The sequence below is a fragment of the Erpetoichthys calabaricus genome, chromosome 8, assembly GCF_900747795.2.
Source record: "Erpetoichthys calabaricus chromosome 8, fErpCal1.3, whole genome shotgun sequence".
In the NCBI taxonomy this organism is placed as follows: Eukaryota; Metazoa; Chordata; class Cladistia; order Polypteriformes; family Polypteridae; genus Erpetoichthys; species Erpetoichthys calabaricus.
In genome coordinates this window covers 72557106-72570606 of record NC_041401.2, presented here as the reverse complement: position 1 = coordinate 72570606, position 13501 = coordinate 72557106, and the positions used below count along the sequence as shown (strand labels likewise).

General features: G+C 39.9%; 1 protein-coding gene across 1 annotated transcript in view; it reads left to right on the top strand.

Moving 5' to 3' along the window:
* The window catches only part of ints2 (integrator complex subunit 2), a 40324-nt gene extending 26823 nt beyond the window's left edge, over positions 1 to 13501 (top strand). The window contains exons 12-25 of the mRNA XM_028806784.2: positions 224 to 292; positions 388 to 522; positions 1033 to 1209; positions 1403 to 1511; positions 1634 to 1738; positions 2672 to 2836; positions 5046 to 5247; positions 10037 to 10162; positions 10346 to 10550; positions 11290 to 11556; positions 11684 to 11791; positions 12095 to 12200; positions 12496 to 12672; positions 12922 to 13501. Coding sequence (XP_028662617.2) covers positions 224 to 292; positions 388 to 522; positions 1033 to 1209; positions 1403 to 1511; positions 1634 to 1738; positions 2672 to 2836; positions 5046 to 5247; positions 10037 to 10162; positions 10346 to 10550; positions 11290 to 11556; positions 11684 to 11791; positions 12095 to 12200; positions 12496 to 12672; positions 12922 to 13085 — 2115 coding nt within the window. The 3' untranslated portion in view covers positions 13086 to 13501. The remainder of the gene's footprint in view (positions 1 to 223; positions 293 to 387; positions 523 to 1032; positions 1210 to 1402; positions 1512 to 1633; positions 1739 to 2671; positions 2837 to 5045; positions 5248 to 10036; positions 10163 to 10345; positions 10551 to 11289; positions 11557 to 11683; positions 11792 to 12094; positions 12201 to 12495; positions 12673 to 12921) is intronic.

Genomic DNA, 13501 nt, shown 5'->3' with positions numbered 1-13501 from the left:
AATCATGAGCTTGAGATGATGTTTGAATATGGAGGAACAAAGCTTTGTCTACAAGCAGCAGCATTCAAGAAGTAACATAAATGTGCAGTTGTGTGTTGTATGTAGGATTTGGGGCAGATTAAGAAGTAAAATTTGGAAAAACAGTGGCGGAAATGCAAGTCTTCAGCGCTAGGTACTATGGAATTAATAAAATGTTACTTAAGTACATCGTAATTCCATTTAGATTGCTATCAAACCAGGGTCACTGAGCAAAATGAAGACTATCTTCACGCAAGAAATTTTTACAGAGCAGGTATGTCTATTTATTTGTCAAATTCACAATTTAATTAGCACAATTTTCAAGCAGATTTGCCCCATGACTACTTCTCTGTCTGCTTCTGCTTTAAGGTGGTAACAGCTCATGCTGTCAGGGTACCAGTTACCAGTAATCTCAGTGCCAACATTACTGGATTTTTGCCAATACACTGCATTTATCAACTTCTACGGAGTCGGGCTTTCACCAAGCACAAGGTTTCTATCAAGGTAAGATAGTAATATCCATCCATTATCCAACCCACTATATCCTAACTACAGGGTCACAGGGGTCTGCTGGAGCCAATCACAGCCAACACAGGGCGCAAGGCAGGAAACAAACACTGGGCAGGGCGCCAGCTCACCGCAAAGAGAGTAATATTTCTGTGCTAAAGGGAGAAGGTTGAATTCAAACTATTTATAAGAGTAAGTGAAGTAGGGGAGTCTGAGAATTATCAGCTTAATTATGAAATGTGTTGTATATTATGTGATAATGTGCTTTTTTGCTTATTTTAAGTGTATTGTGCAGGTGCCTTTTTAACTAGAAAATACATATTGCAGTGTCTACTATGCATTCAATAGGTTTGTGATATTGTTAATGAATAAACAGTAAATTATGAATTAATTTTAATTTCTGAGATCCACATGTTTAGGGTTATATTCTTATTTATAATTGTTTTTCCTTCTTTTAAACTCGTATCTCTGTTTATCCTGATGTTATTCTTCACTTGATATATATAGGACTGGATTTACAAGCAGCTGTGTGAGACGGCTACCCCACTGCATGCCCAGTTGCTACCACTCATCGATGTCTACATCAACTCCATCCTCACTCCTGCATCCAAAGCAAGTCCTGAGGCTACCAATCAGCCCATCACTGAGCAGGAGATCCTTAATGTTTTTCAGGGACTCACAGGGGTTTGTCATCCACAGTCTTATTTTCACCATTTTATTTGTATTGAGCTATTTATTTTAATACAACAGTACTTGGTAGTTCTAAATCCTTTTGTGTTTTTTTTTTCAGTTGTTATGTTGAAGTAGTTGGCATATGCACAATCTATTTTCTTCAGTATCAATTTTCAAATTAAACAAGGTTTTGATTTTCTGTTAGGGAGATGGTAATCGCAGTCGCACACGTTTCAGCATCACGTCCCAGCTTCTGGTCCTGTACTACATTTTGTCCTATGAGGAAGCGTTACTCATTAATACAAAATCCCTCGGTATGTTGCTGACTAGTGAAATGTCTATACCTCATTTTTTGTTGACATTCTACAAAATGTTTGAAGTTAATTACAAAGAGCTAAATAAGGTTTGGGCTTTGAGAACTGATCTTGCTTTTCAGCACTGATGCAGAAGAAGCCAAAGTCTTACTCTGCAGCTCTTATGGATCAAATCCCTATTAAGTATTTGATTCGCCAGGCTCGAGGACTGCAACAGGAGTTGGGAGGTGAGTGACAATGGTTATAAAAGCCCTGTAAAAAATGCTTGTCATTTAAATACTGCATTCCATTGTTGAATGTGGGGAGAAAAAGAGGGAAGCTATATTTAATTAATTAATTTTTTAGTGTTTCCTCCTCCCCCTCCCCTAATTTAATCATGCTTCTCTCTCATTACTGTCTCATCTTAATTACTGTGTACAAATCAATTAATTTTGCAGCTTTTTTCCTTCCCATTTCAACACGTTTATATCTTATTTAATATGTAAATAGAGGTATATGAGTATAATGCTATAATGCACCTATGATTTTTATGATTGTGCAATTCCTCGGAATACAGTGCTGCTACTGTCCAATTGCTTGATTTAACATAAGTAAGCACGGACTGCACACATCTGATGTATTTCTATAGTAAAATGAAGACGATATAGAATTAGTCTGCATTATTTTTAATTTTAAAGGTATTTGGAGGGTGTCTTGTTATTATCATCTAAGAACGAGAAGGCTAATAATATGTTTATATGGTGTTTGAAGTGCAAACTCATAAAAGCAGGCCACATGTAGTATATCACTTAAATAAATGTTAGTCACAATGAAAAAAAAACAAGAAATAGTTTAAGGTTTTCGAGCAGAGTTAACACATTTACAAGCATCAGTCTATGTGGGGCATATTTTCTAGCAATCCCTTGATTAAATGTCAATTCATGTGAGTCATTTGGTCAAGTCAGATTGTTATTGCACGCATTTTACTTGTGCAACTTTTTTTTACATTTGGACATCATCTTAGTATACTGATGCTAGTTTTAAAATACAAGTGGAAACTTCTTAGCAGCACTTTAAATCTTAATAAAATTAGATTTTATTGGGATTTGTGTGAAAACATGGACTTAACATTACTTTATTGTCATCCTTTCATATGCATTCTATCATACCTCATCTTGTAGGTCTTCACTCTGCCTTACTCCGTCTTCTGGCCACAAACTACCCTCACCTCTGTATGGTGGAGGACTGGATTTGTGAGGAGGAGGTCACTGGAACAGTTCCTCTTTTGAGAAGGATTCTTCTTCCCAATAATGCCAAACAGTATTCCCAGAAGCAGCTTCATGAAGGTAGTAATTTTCTTCTGACATTTTTAGTAACCTTTGTTTTGGCTGTTGTTTTAATAAAATATACAGAAGGCAACTTATTTGACTAATATCTTTAAATCTGTGGAATGGGTGGTGGTTACGAAGTTTTGTGTTTATTGCAAAAGTATTACATAAGCCATTTCCCTACTCTTTAGTCTTTAGAGGCCCGTAGATTAGTAGAATGATCATTCAGACAGCAACCAAATATGGTTGTTTAATAAACATAATACAGCTGACTGATAAGTAAAGAATTATAGAGGATGTAAGCATTGTGTCCTCTAGGGGGTAAGACTGAGCCCTAAACTCCAGACACAATTGCACAGATAAGTCCCAGGTTCACAGTCAATGTTTTATTTAACAAAGTACCTTTCCAAAGATTCCTTCTCCAATTTCTTAGCTCAAACAAATCCTTATCTTTGCTTTGCTTCTGCTCTTTACTCCTCTACTGTTGGCCGACTCTGACTCCCTGGGCCAAGTGGAGGGCTCTCTCTTTTAATTCACAACCTGGGAGTACTATTGGTGCTCAATCTATTGCCTCCTGGAAACACTTCTGGGTTGGGCGATACCTCTCTGGTCACTCAGCAATTTATTCCTGGCATCTCTCCTTGGTGGCTGCCACAGAATCTGACTGGACATCTATATGGGACCACAACTCTCATTCTGGTCTGTGGGCATCCATACCAGTGCCCACCAGATGGGATGCTGCCACACAAAGTATGGAGAAATGATCTGCCCATAGCAGGAAGTTTCCCACTGCCCCCTATTTCTGGTCCCCAGGAAAGGAACTACCAACCAGCCTGTTCAGGTCTTTAGCCAACATGTTGTACCAGCTTACCAGAGTATCCCTCCGACTTCTTGGCACAGAGGAAGAAGATTGCGGCTTTCTTCCTGACCATCCCTTATTTTGGCTTCCAGGCCAGGTAAGGGAGCATGAACCAAACTGACCGGGATTCCAGCTGGTTTATCACAGCATTTATGTGTGTGTTTCTCACTTTCTTAAACAGAGCAAAACCATATTAACTTTATTTCTTCTTTAGTTTTTTTTAGAGAATTGAGCACCCAAGGAAATATTGTTGACGATTTCAATTTCAGTTCATTTTTGTACAGCGCTGTTTGCAAAGTACAGGATGAGTGCTTGTACAAGTTTAGAGCTATAATGCGATAATAGAAACCGTTGGGCTATGCCTTATTTACATACATCCACACAAAGGAGGCTAAACACACTCTGCTCTGAATGTAAGATTACTCTGTTTTAGCACAATAGAAACATTTTGAGGAGAACATGCCATTCATTTTGACAAAGCTTTCCAGCCATATCCATCTAATTCATCCAAAACAACATCATCTCAGGTTTTGAAAGTCCCTAAAATCCTTCTGTCTACCACACTACTTGGTAACTTATTTCATGTGTCTATGGTTCTCTGTGTAAAGAAAAACGTCCTAATGTTTGTGCAGAATTCAAGATTCCAACTGTGTCCACGTGTTCTTAATGAACTCATTTTAAAATAACAGTCTCGAGCCACTGTACTAATACCCTTCATAATTTTAAACACTTCAATCAGGTCACCTCTTAGTTCTCTTTTGCTTAAACTGAAAAGGCACAGCTGTTTTAATCTGTCCTCATAACTCCTCCCCTGTAGCCCTGGAAATTAGCCTAGTTGCTGTAGTTGCTCTGCTCTGGACTTTTTCTAGCACTCCTTTGTCCTTTTGTAGGCCTGAGTCCAAAACGGCATGCAGTACTCCACGTGCAGCCTCACTAGTGCATTATAAAGCTTAAGCATAGTCTCCTTTGACTTGTTTTGTAGTAATGTAAATTTGAAATTGCTGATCCAGCTTAAATTCTGTAACAGAGTTTCTCATGTGTTAGTCAGCAATGTGAATGTACCTTTAGCCTTGATTTATTTATTCTTTAGAGCCTGCATTGAAATGCAGTGGCCAGCATTCTTCACCTTAGAGCAGATATGTGTGAGTATGTGATTTCACACTGGCAGCTCAAAGATGTAGAGCAGCTGTGTTTATGGCAACAAAGCCTGCATGCCTAGCGTTCTTATTTGATATACAGAACTGTAAACATGCAAACACCCAGTATTTACAAAATACTAACTAGTTACTTTTTTTATCTTAAGTAACAGAAATAATGTACACTAATACAGTCACTGGCTTCCTCTCATGGAGACTTTGTTCTTTCCAGCATTCCAGATGGTCCCAAGCAGTCCTACTCGCCTGATGCAGATTTTGGAGCACCTCTCCCTTTTGTCAGCCAGTGACTTAATTTTGTACGCAGAGGTGCTTACCTCAAATATGAATCAGCTGCTTAATCCTGGCATTCCACGAAGGGTTCTTCAAACAGTCAGTAATCTCTGGATGGTTCTTAACACTGTGATGCCCCGAAGGTAACATGCTTTGGTCTTGGGCAAAAATACTTAATTTTGGTAGCCTTTATGTTAGAGTTTAGCTCTGATGGTAGGCTTAGCAACTTCTGCATAAACTGTTAGAATTGGCTGGTTCCTTACTTTGTTTGCATGTGTGTTGTGGAGTTTCACATATTCAACAAGAATGAATGATTTTAAAGTAGAGCTGCACCAGCAGGGTTTGGTCTCCTCCTAGAGTCACATTTGCACATGAGGGAGGGCAGCTCCTGATAATAATTCATTTTCATATTGTGTTTTTATTCTTGGATATTTTTTAAATGAGTACTACTCATTTTAAATGACTGCTGGTAACTTGGTGTACACAATCACCATTGCAAAGGCTATCAAACCCAAAGTGAAATGGTATTTCACAAATGAATATTGAGTGAGTGTGTGTGTGTTGTTTTTGTTAAAAGTATTAGGAATAATAGCCGTCCCCCACAACTCTGCCCGCGTAGTAGTGAATCAGGACAAACTTTAATCATTAAACAAACAGGTATCGCTAGCTAAGCAGAGGCAAGGTACACAGCACAACCTGACTGGCTTCCCGCTCCCCTCGGCCCACAGCCTCTGTCTCAGATTATGGTGAATATATCGCTCCTGCAAGCAAACTATGATTCTTAGCGCATAATTAACCGGAATGTTCAAGCAAATTATAGAAAAAAAACTTGATCTAAATCTGTGAAGTAGTTCTCTTGTGAAAAGCAGAAAGACAAACAGACAGACAGATGTTGGATTTTATATATATATATATATATATAGCCAACCCGCGGCGTACCATACGCCGCATAATTAGGCTGGGTTTTTAATGATTTTTAAGCACAGGGAAAAAATTAACATTTGAAAAATCCGGAGGAGAGGGGAAGGACGCCCATTACGCCCCATCCGTCATGCTAGTCTGCTGATTTCTCGTTCAGTAACGTGTGAGTAGTGATGGGCGGGGTGAAGGCTCGCAAACCATCAACACATTTGAAGAAATTGTGTCGGAAATTGTATCGAAGCTTCGAAGGATTTAACACTCACTTCTCTAGTGACACCTCCTGGCCATTTTCATTAACGTTACAGAAACTTATGATAACACTTGAATGACGTCTGTTAAAACTCGTATTGCTTTTATTTTTTCACAGCTACAGACTGACAACGAAGAGAAGGGTTCGTTAGCAGCTTCTAGTGTGTGATGTGTAAAAAATATAAATATAACTTGTTTAACTGCCTTGTGGCGCTGTAGTAGTACGGCTGCTTTGCAGTAAGGAGACAGTGGAAGATTGTGGGTTCGGTTCCTGGTTCCTCCCTCTGTGGATAGCAAATTATCCGCGACAAACAAACTGTTTTACACGCTGCAAACCAACCCGCGGTGTAGTATATGCCGCTTTTTCAATGTTTTTTAAGCAGAGGGGAAAAAAATGAACATTTGCAAAATCCGTAACGCTGCTTTCAGTAAGTACAATGCACACGCGTTTAGTTTGTTGGTGACTTTTTGCCAGCTGTCTTTCCTGGTTTGGGCTGTTTTTGCAGTGTTACCGCTTGTGCATATTAAATCTTGAATTCCTTTGAGTAACTAATTAACTAACTAACACCCACTCACTTAGCTTGTGTGAAAAAAATGCGCCCGTTCTTTCATCATTTTGTTGCAGCAATATACATTGTGTTTTCACTCAGTGCGGAGGTGTGCATTCATCTCAGATTATTACATCCAGCTAATCTGCTACAGGATTGCGTTTGAAAAACCGACTTATCCCGGATGAGTTTCACCGGCATTAATGATTGGGAATCTGGTTGGAACAAAACACTGCAGCCACAGGGGTTCAGCGGGACCGAGTTTGGGAAACGCCGCTGAACACTCGTGGCTCTTGCCAACTCACGGCGTATCATATGTCGCATAATTATGTATTGATAGGTTAACACTTTCTGAACGACACAGTTGTCCAAACAGAAGAGAAAGTAAAATCGAGCCTGGTGCATTCTTTAACTGCATTCTCTGTCTTATAGCGCAGTGGTAGTGTTGCTGCTTTACAGTAAGGAGACTGTGGAAGATTTTTGGTTCGTTTGGGCTGCATTTGCAGTGTTACCGCCTGTGCATATTAAATCTTGAAATCCTTCGAGTAACAAATTAACTAACACCCACCCACACACACACAGCTTGTGTAAAAAAATGCGCCCGTACTTTCATCATTTTGTTGCAGCCTATCAAAGACTTGCTGCCCCCAACTCAAGGTGGCTCAGAGGTCGATGTGTAGCGTACAACAGGTGAACATAAATGACGCCGTTTTTTTCGAGGCGTCGCGTCCCAGTTAGTGGGCGTGGCTCTGCGAGTTGTCGTCGTATCCAATGGTCGTAGAGTTGGTGGGCGAGGCTCTTTCCTACTTGTCGGCGGCTTAGTGAATCCACGCCTCTTTCTGCGTGCTTTCATGGGTGTCTTGTTTTCGTGTGCGTGCTTTCATGGGTGTCTTCCCCTTCTGGCGTCGACTTTGTGAATTATATATATAGATATATATAGAAATATTACATTGAGAATGCACAAAGAAGATGAGGAATGAGATGGGGAAAATTCAAATGGATGGAAAGGTTTATTTTGCTGTTTCACACACTATATCTCTCATAGCATCAGTACAGAATTCCATGGAGTTGATTTCTTTTTGCCTGATGCACCACGTGCTATGGGACACACAAGCAGAACTAAACACTTCTTCAGGAAGTACATTTGGATATTAAAGATTAATTTACAAAAGATTAAAGAGCAGGAATTCTAGGACATAAGGCATTCCCTTATTGACACTGAAGGTACTTCTGACTCCAGAAATTATAGGGGGTCCACGTTGATCCAAGTTAATGAGGACACATTCTCTCTAACTCTTCGATTATTTCTCAATGTCTGTAGTGAAAATCTTTTACTGGCTGGACAGCTAACATGTTTACCTTCATGTCTTCTTGGTCACAACACCTTCTGCTTCGATAATCTACTACTAAAATAAATCATAAATATCAAATCCATGGAGGTTTCTACTGTCACATTTTCTCTTCATTGCCTAATTTATATGTAAATTGACTATTTCTTTATTGATGATAGCGTGCTGTTTTCAGTTAGATCACACAGTCTCACTGTCATAATAATCTGAGATCACACACAACTCATCCTTGAAGTCATGAATTATACATCAACTGGCAGTGGACAACATTGTTAAATATTTAAATCAGACGTGTTTTTTTGTTCTCTTTTTAATTGAAACCAGCTGTCCTTCAGAGATCTTTGCTTTTATTTTCTGGGAATATCCTAAACCTTTTTAAGAAATAATATCTTAATAAAATCACAAATTGCTCTAGAAATATATATATTTTTGTTAGTTTTTATTGAAGAAAATAACATTCCATATGATCAAGTCTAACTTAACAACACAGAATTCAACCCCCATCCTAGATAAAGAGGGGAGAGCCAACAGCAGGAGCAAATCTTTAAAACCAACAAAGAAGGGACAGTGTCCTTCTCTCAGATATAAATGCTTATTTGTAAAATTGTATTAATTAGATATTGCCATACTTAAAAAAAAAAAAAAAAAAAACTTGAAGTTTGCACAGATTCTCAAAGCCAGAATTTGATCTTTTCCAATTTCAGATGGTATAGAACATGTTTTACCTACTGATTTATAAAAACTGGTTTGGGGTTTTTCCAGTTAAGCAGGATAAGTCTGCATGCCAGTAGTGTGATACAGGCAACTGCAATCAATTTTCCTTCTCCACTTTAAGCCATGTGGAAGTACATCGAACACCGCCATTAATGGATTAAGAAGGAATGTCACGCTAAGGCTGTCTGATAGACATGCAAAGATTTTGGTCCAAAATGATGTTAATTTGGTGCATGGCCAAAACATGTGGCCCAGTGAGGCTGGAGCTCAATTGCAAACTTCACAGGTTGAATCTTTCCCTGGATACATTTTGGACAATTTTAAATGAGATAAATGTTATTGATAAAAGATTTTGAGTTGAATGATTGAATGCTTTACACACATGGAGCTAGTGTGTATTGTGTGCCACTCCTTTTCTGTTAAGATGTTATGTCCTTTCCCCACGATACCCTGGGATCTTTGAAAGGAAGAGACTTTAAAATATTTTATGTATTCTTAAGATGCTGTCCCAGTTTTCAAGATTAATATTTCTTCTGAAATAGAAATGAGTGTAAATCAAAGTGAAATATCTTATTGAGATTCTAATTCCCTATTGATATATATATACTTTTTCTTTTTAGTAATTTAGATGCAGTTTTAACATACTTTGATAGGCAAAGAACACTACAAAAAATGTAATCCAGAGGGAGAACTTTTTCCATTTTACTGTTAGGCGTATATAGAATAGCGTGGCTTGTGCTGAGGAGAGGTCAGGTGGCGGCTCCTTTTTGTATGTTCTTCTGTCTACTTCAACATCCATGAACTACTCCATATTTAGAGAAAAATATAGTAGTTTAGAACTTAGGGAAGGAGAAGATATCATTCTGAATCAAACGTATCACACTTTTAGAAGCCAGTCCTTCTGATTCCTCTCCACTTAAGTATGCAGACAGTACTGAGTTCATGGATATTTTCATATTGCTAACATATTTGTTCAGCTCCCTCTGTTTGACAGCCATTTTTGTCATTGGGTAAATGTAATGTGTGAAGGTACAGACCGTATTTAAAGAACACGAACAACCGTGCAGCATTTGTAAGACGTAATGTTAAGCTCATAGTAGCAGCTGTGCAGTTTAATGTTACTCATTTGACTTGCGTTTCTGTGCTTCTAGGCTGTGGGTGATGACTGTCAACGCATTGCTGCCCTCAATAAAGTTGCAGCGGCAGCAGAAGTACACACAAAATGACCTGATGATTGACCCTTTAATTGTCCTGCGCTGTGATCGGAGAGTCTACAGGTAAGCAAGTCTCCGGTCTTTCTGACATCAGGTGTGTGTTTAGACATTCGTGTGTTCTTTATGGTCAGTTGGCAGCTTCTCCTTTGCACAGTGTGCAGGTATCTGCAAACCTAACGTGAGTAGATACTTGATCTACTTTTGAATTTTATATGATGTTAAGTGACTTATCTGTTTGTTATGTAGATGCCCTCCTCTAATGGATATTACTTTGCACATGCTGAATGGCTACCTCCTTGCCTCTAAAGCCTACCTCAGTGCTCATCTCAAGGAAACTTCTGATCATGACAGCAAGCAGTCACAGACCATCACCAGTCTTGGACTGACAGGTCCAGCAGAGGCCCCAGAGGTCACCCGAGAAGAGCTGAAGAATGCCTTACTGGCTGCTCAGGTAGGGCCAAAAATCAAAAAGATGGAGTGGTAGTAAATGAACAGGAGCAAATTCCCAACAAGGACGGGTGAATATTCTTGATTGGATAGCATGGACACAGATTCCATACAAAACTGTACATGAATTTTTTTTTTCATGGTTCCTGGGGTCACAGGCCCTTTTCAGGGACATCATTGATAAGTTTGTGACCGGCAGACTGATGTTTTAAAATGAGCCTGAGCTGCTGTTAAGTTCATCTCATAATAAAGGGACATTTTTTTGAAATCTAAATGAACAACAATGTAGAAGTGAAAAGGACGTTGATATTGAAGTTTAAAATTCTCTGCAACAGAAATTGATTGTTATTGCTTGGCATCGCCCGTGCCAGCTGTCTTATGACAAAATGAGCTTGGGCTGGTGGTGAGTTTGGATTATTGATAATTAATGGTGTCCACCTCGAGTTTTAAAGAACATTGTGTTTCTGCTCTCTTTACTGCTGCTAGTGTCATGGACATGTGCCCCTTCGACCCCAACACCTGCAATACATCTTTTTAAATCAGGTTTTCATAAATTTGACAGTTATTGACTTATTGAGGGGGCAAAAATAAAACCAAATGAAGTGCTTCTCTATGCAATTTGTTCAAATTCTCAAAAGGAAAAACCTCATACTGAACTCCCACTGAAGTGAAGTGAAACGCACTGTGAAGGCAACATATGCCAAAGGGAGAAGACATTGATTTGTTTTGACTGTTTTCTGCAGGACAGTGCAGCTGTTCAGATCCTTCTGGAGGTTTGTATGCCCAATGAAGAGGAGAAAACCAAAGGCTATGGCAGTGAGCCCCTGCCAAAGAGCATTCACAGTAGTGAGTTGAAGAAGGACGAGCCCCCCAAGAGCTTGTCTTCATGCACAGAAGGGACAGGAGACAGCCTTCTTAATAACCTGCGGGAGGTGCAGTGTCTCATCTGTTGTCTTCTTCATCAGATGTTTATCGCAGACCCCAACATTGCTAAACTTGTTCACTTCCAGGTATGACACAATTGCTCATTGGATTAAGTGACATTCTCCACAAAGATGGTGTGATTGCAGTGGTGGCTCGTTTTGTTTGGTGCTTCCAGAGTTGTCCACAGGATTAAGTTTGTTTGTTTGTTTGTAGGGTTATCCCCGTGAGCTGCTTCAGCTAACTGTGGCCGGCATACCCTCGATGCACATCTGTCTGGACTTCATCCCAGAACTCTTAGCTCAGCCTCAGCTCGAGAAGCAGGTGAGTGGCTGATACGATTTGTGTCTCTGAATTCGCACCACGTGGCGGGTGTTTTAGATGCCTGTCCACGGGCTCATGTGGTGTTGAGGCTTCAGGCCTGGCGGCTCTTAACGTTCCTTTTAGTTCTGTTACATCCTTTTGCTACTTTAAATTTTCATATTAAAGCTTTGTCTAATATTGCTGTTGGCGTGCAGCTTTTATGTGTGCTCAGCTTTAATTATTTGTTTGCTCAAATGTAAAATGACTTTCTCTGCTTTGGATACACTTTCAGAACACACACTTTCAATTTTCTTTTTTTTCAAGATTTTTGCCATCCAACTTTTGTCCTACTTGTGTACCCAGTATGCCCTTCCCAAATCCCTGAGCGTTGCACGCCTTGCCATCAGTGTGATGGGGACTCTGCTCACAGGTAAGTCTAATGCTGCCCAACATCTGCTCTTCAGGCCGAAAACGTGAAAAAAGCTTGGCATGTCTGGCTCAGTTTTCAGTATTCTGAACTTTTAAACAGATACACCTCTTGGTGCTCTGATCCCCTCCCTCAAGTGTTTCTTAAAAACTGACTGATCTTAAAATAACAATAATAATTATTATAAAGACGACAACAAGAAGCTAAAAGTGAGAATTTACTGGAGCTGCAGCTCAAACCCAGGTGCCACGTACGCTTTCTACGGCCTCACTTCCTTTTGTTTCTTTTATCTTCCAAGTTCTGACTCGAGCAAAGCGGTTCACCTTCTTCATGCCCACTCTGCCATGCCTGGTATCGTTCTGCCAGGCTTTTCCACCCCTCTATGATGACGTCACTTCATTGCTCGTACAAATCGGCCAGGTTTGTGCATCAGATGTGGCCACTAAAGCTAGCGACATGGATCCTCTGGTGGCACGTAAGTGTTGAGAACATCACATTTAATGTCGGCCATTTACTGCATGACAACGGAGGCTCCTCAAGCAAAGGGGGAATAAAAGTATAACTCTAGAGAAACGTGCCGTTCACATAGTCTAGCAAGTGGGACCAGTTTTGCCAGTCCATCTGATGACTTTGCTCGTTTGTGTTTTCCTTTATTTTAACACATTTCATACTCATATTTCATATTTCATACTCCTGGCTCTTTCTTCTCTCTCATGTATTTCAGGCTTGCAACAACTGAAGGAAAAGCCACACTGTGACAAACCCAAAGTGCTTGGAAAACACGAACTCCGTAGAGAGCGGACAAATAGTGACCCGGACATGCAGCTCTGCTATCGAATCGAGGACACCTTCATGGAGATCATTCACAGCACCGCGGTCGGAGTGTAGGTGCAGGGTGACGGACTCCAGCAAACCTGCCATTTGAATTTGTTGGTAATAAAGCAGCAGCAGCTGTATTAAAGTGGAGCCAACATTGCCCCTGATTTTTCGGCTGCCTCCAGGACTTGCTTTGCATTGTATGTTTCTTACAGTGGAAGCAGGACTCCCATGATGGGATGTAAAATTCCCATCTAAAACACACCCGAGAGAGCGAGCGAGAGCATCGAATGCTGTGCCTTCTGTACAGAACGGGCCTTGGGAAGCCCATGCTGGTGGTCGACTTTTGTTAGCACATCTTACTTTCACACTTGTGTACCGGGAGAAGACGCACAGTACTTTTAATGTCATCTTTTATATATACATATATATATATTTTTTGATGTAAAGATTTTTGCCATTTTTGTAATAAAAAATGTGAGTTTAGA